Raw genomic sequence first — 1,525 nt, forward strand, 5'->3', positions numbered from 1 at the left:
CTGCTGTTATTGTTACAGATGTTGTTTTCACCTTCAGAAATATTAACGGCAATGTGATTATCTCTTCTTGTTAATTAATTAAAATTCTTTTGAAGTTTTATGTTTTTTTTTTCTCCTCTCTGTGTGTGCGTGTCGGGTTCTTTTGAAAAATTTTTCTTTTTCTGTTTGATTCTTTTACTTTTCTTCTAAAATACATTATTATTTTATTTTTGTTTGTCTGTTTTATTCCGTTTCAATGCAACAAATTTCTAATTTCTTACACCTTTCTAGCCCCCTCTCCACCCCCAACTCTTTTCTTCTTTTTTTCTTTTTTCATTTTGTGCATTCAAAGTTTTCGATGTTTGGTTTGAGAAATCAGAACAAAAACTTTTTTTTTTACCCCACCAGAAAAGAGGTACGCAGTAACAACCATTGTCCTCATCATATTCTACTTCTGCTTTGCCATCATCATCATCAGCATCATCATCATCATCATCATCATCATCATCATCATCATCATCATTATCATTAGCATCATCATCATCTTCATCATCATCTTCATCATCGTCGTCATCATCATCATCATCATCATCATCATCATCATCATCATCATAATCTTCCCCATCATCGTCTTTGCCATCATCATCATCATCACAACCACCTTTCTGCTATAGGCACAAGGCCTGAAATTTTTGGGGAGGGAGCTAGTTGATTACATTGACTCCAGTGCATAACTGGTACTTATTTCATTGACCCCTCCCACCCCCAAAACAATGAAAGTTGACCTCAGAGGAATTTGAACTCAGAATGTAATGATGGGTGAAATATCGCTAAGCATTTCACTTGCTGTGCTAATGATTCTGCCAGCTCGACACCTTAATAGTAATAATAATAATAATAATAATAATAATAATAATAATAATAATAATAATAATAATGATAATAATAATAATAATGATAATAATAATGATAATAATAATAACAATACTTGTTCACATTTCTTTTGTTGTATTTTTCTGCAGGCAAGAAAAAACATTTAATCTGTCTTCAGGTGTCCCAGTTGATTTTGAATTCAGGTTAGATTATCTGCAATCTAATCCAGCTTTCACAGTTTCACCAATGGAAGGTACCTTACTTAATCTTTCCCTTATATCTTTTTCTGCACCTCTACCATTGTTACTGCATTTATGTGTATCTAATCACATAGAAATTAAGCGACATCTGTTTCGTTGCTTAATTTATTGGCTGCAACAGTGTTTGAGTTATTGGGCTAGTATCATTATTATCGTTATCATTGTTTAATGTCCATTTTCCATACTGGCATGGGTTGGACGGTTGGACAGGAGTTGACCAACTGGAGAGCTGTTTAGGGTCCAATTATCTGTTTTGGCATGACTCCTATGGCTGGATACCTTCCCTAATGCCAATTACTTTTCGGAGTGTTGTGGGTACATTTTATGTCCCACCAACCAGGACATATATATATATATATATATATATATACTTTATTTAAAAGCAGCAGAAATATAACAAAAAAAACGTTACT

The 1,525-nt window shown here is 33.2% G+C and overlaps 1 protein-coding gene across 2 annotated transcripts in view; it reads left to right on the forward strand.

Moving 5' to 3' along the window:
* LOC106871989 (cilia- and flagella-associated protein 221) overlaps positions 1–1,525 on the forward strand; it is a 20,342-nt gene that overhangs the window by 5,676 nt on the left and 13,141 nt on the right. For both annotated transcript variants that reach the window (XM_014918784.2, XM_014918785.2), the window contains exon 3: positions 1,002–1,105. In XM_014918784.2, coding sequence (XP_014774270.1) covers positions 1,002–1,105 — 104 coding nt within the window. The remainder of the gene's footprint in view (positions 1–1,001; positions 1,106–1,525) is intronic.

Source organism: Octopus bimaculoides, chromosome 18 (genome assembly GCF_001194135.2).
Source record: "Octopus bimaculoides isolate UCB-OBI-ISO-001 chromosome 18, ASM119413v2, whole genome shotgun sequence".
In the NCBI taxonomy this organism is placed as follows: domain Eukaryota; kingdom Metazoa; phylum Mollusca; class Cephalopoda; order Octopoda; family Octopodidae; genus Octopus; species Octopus bimaculoides.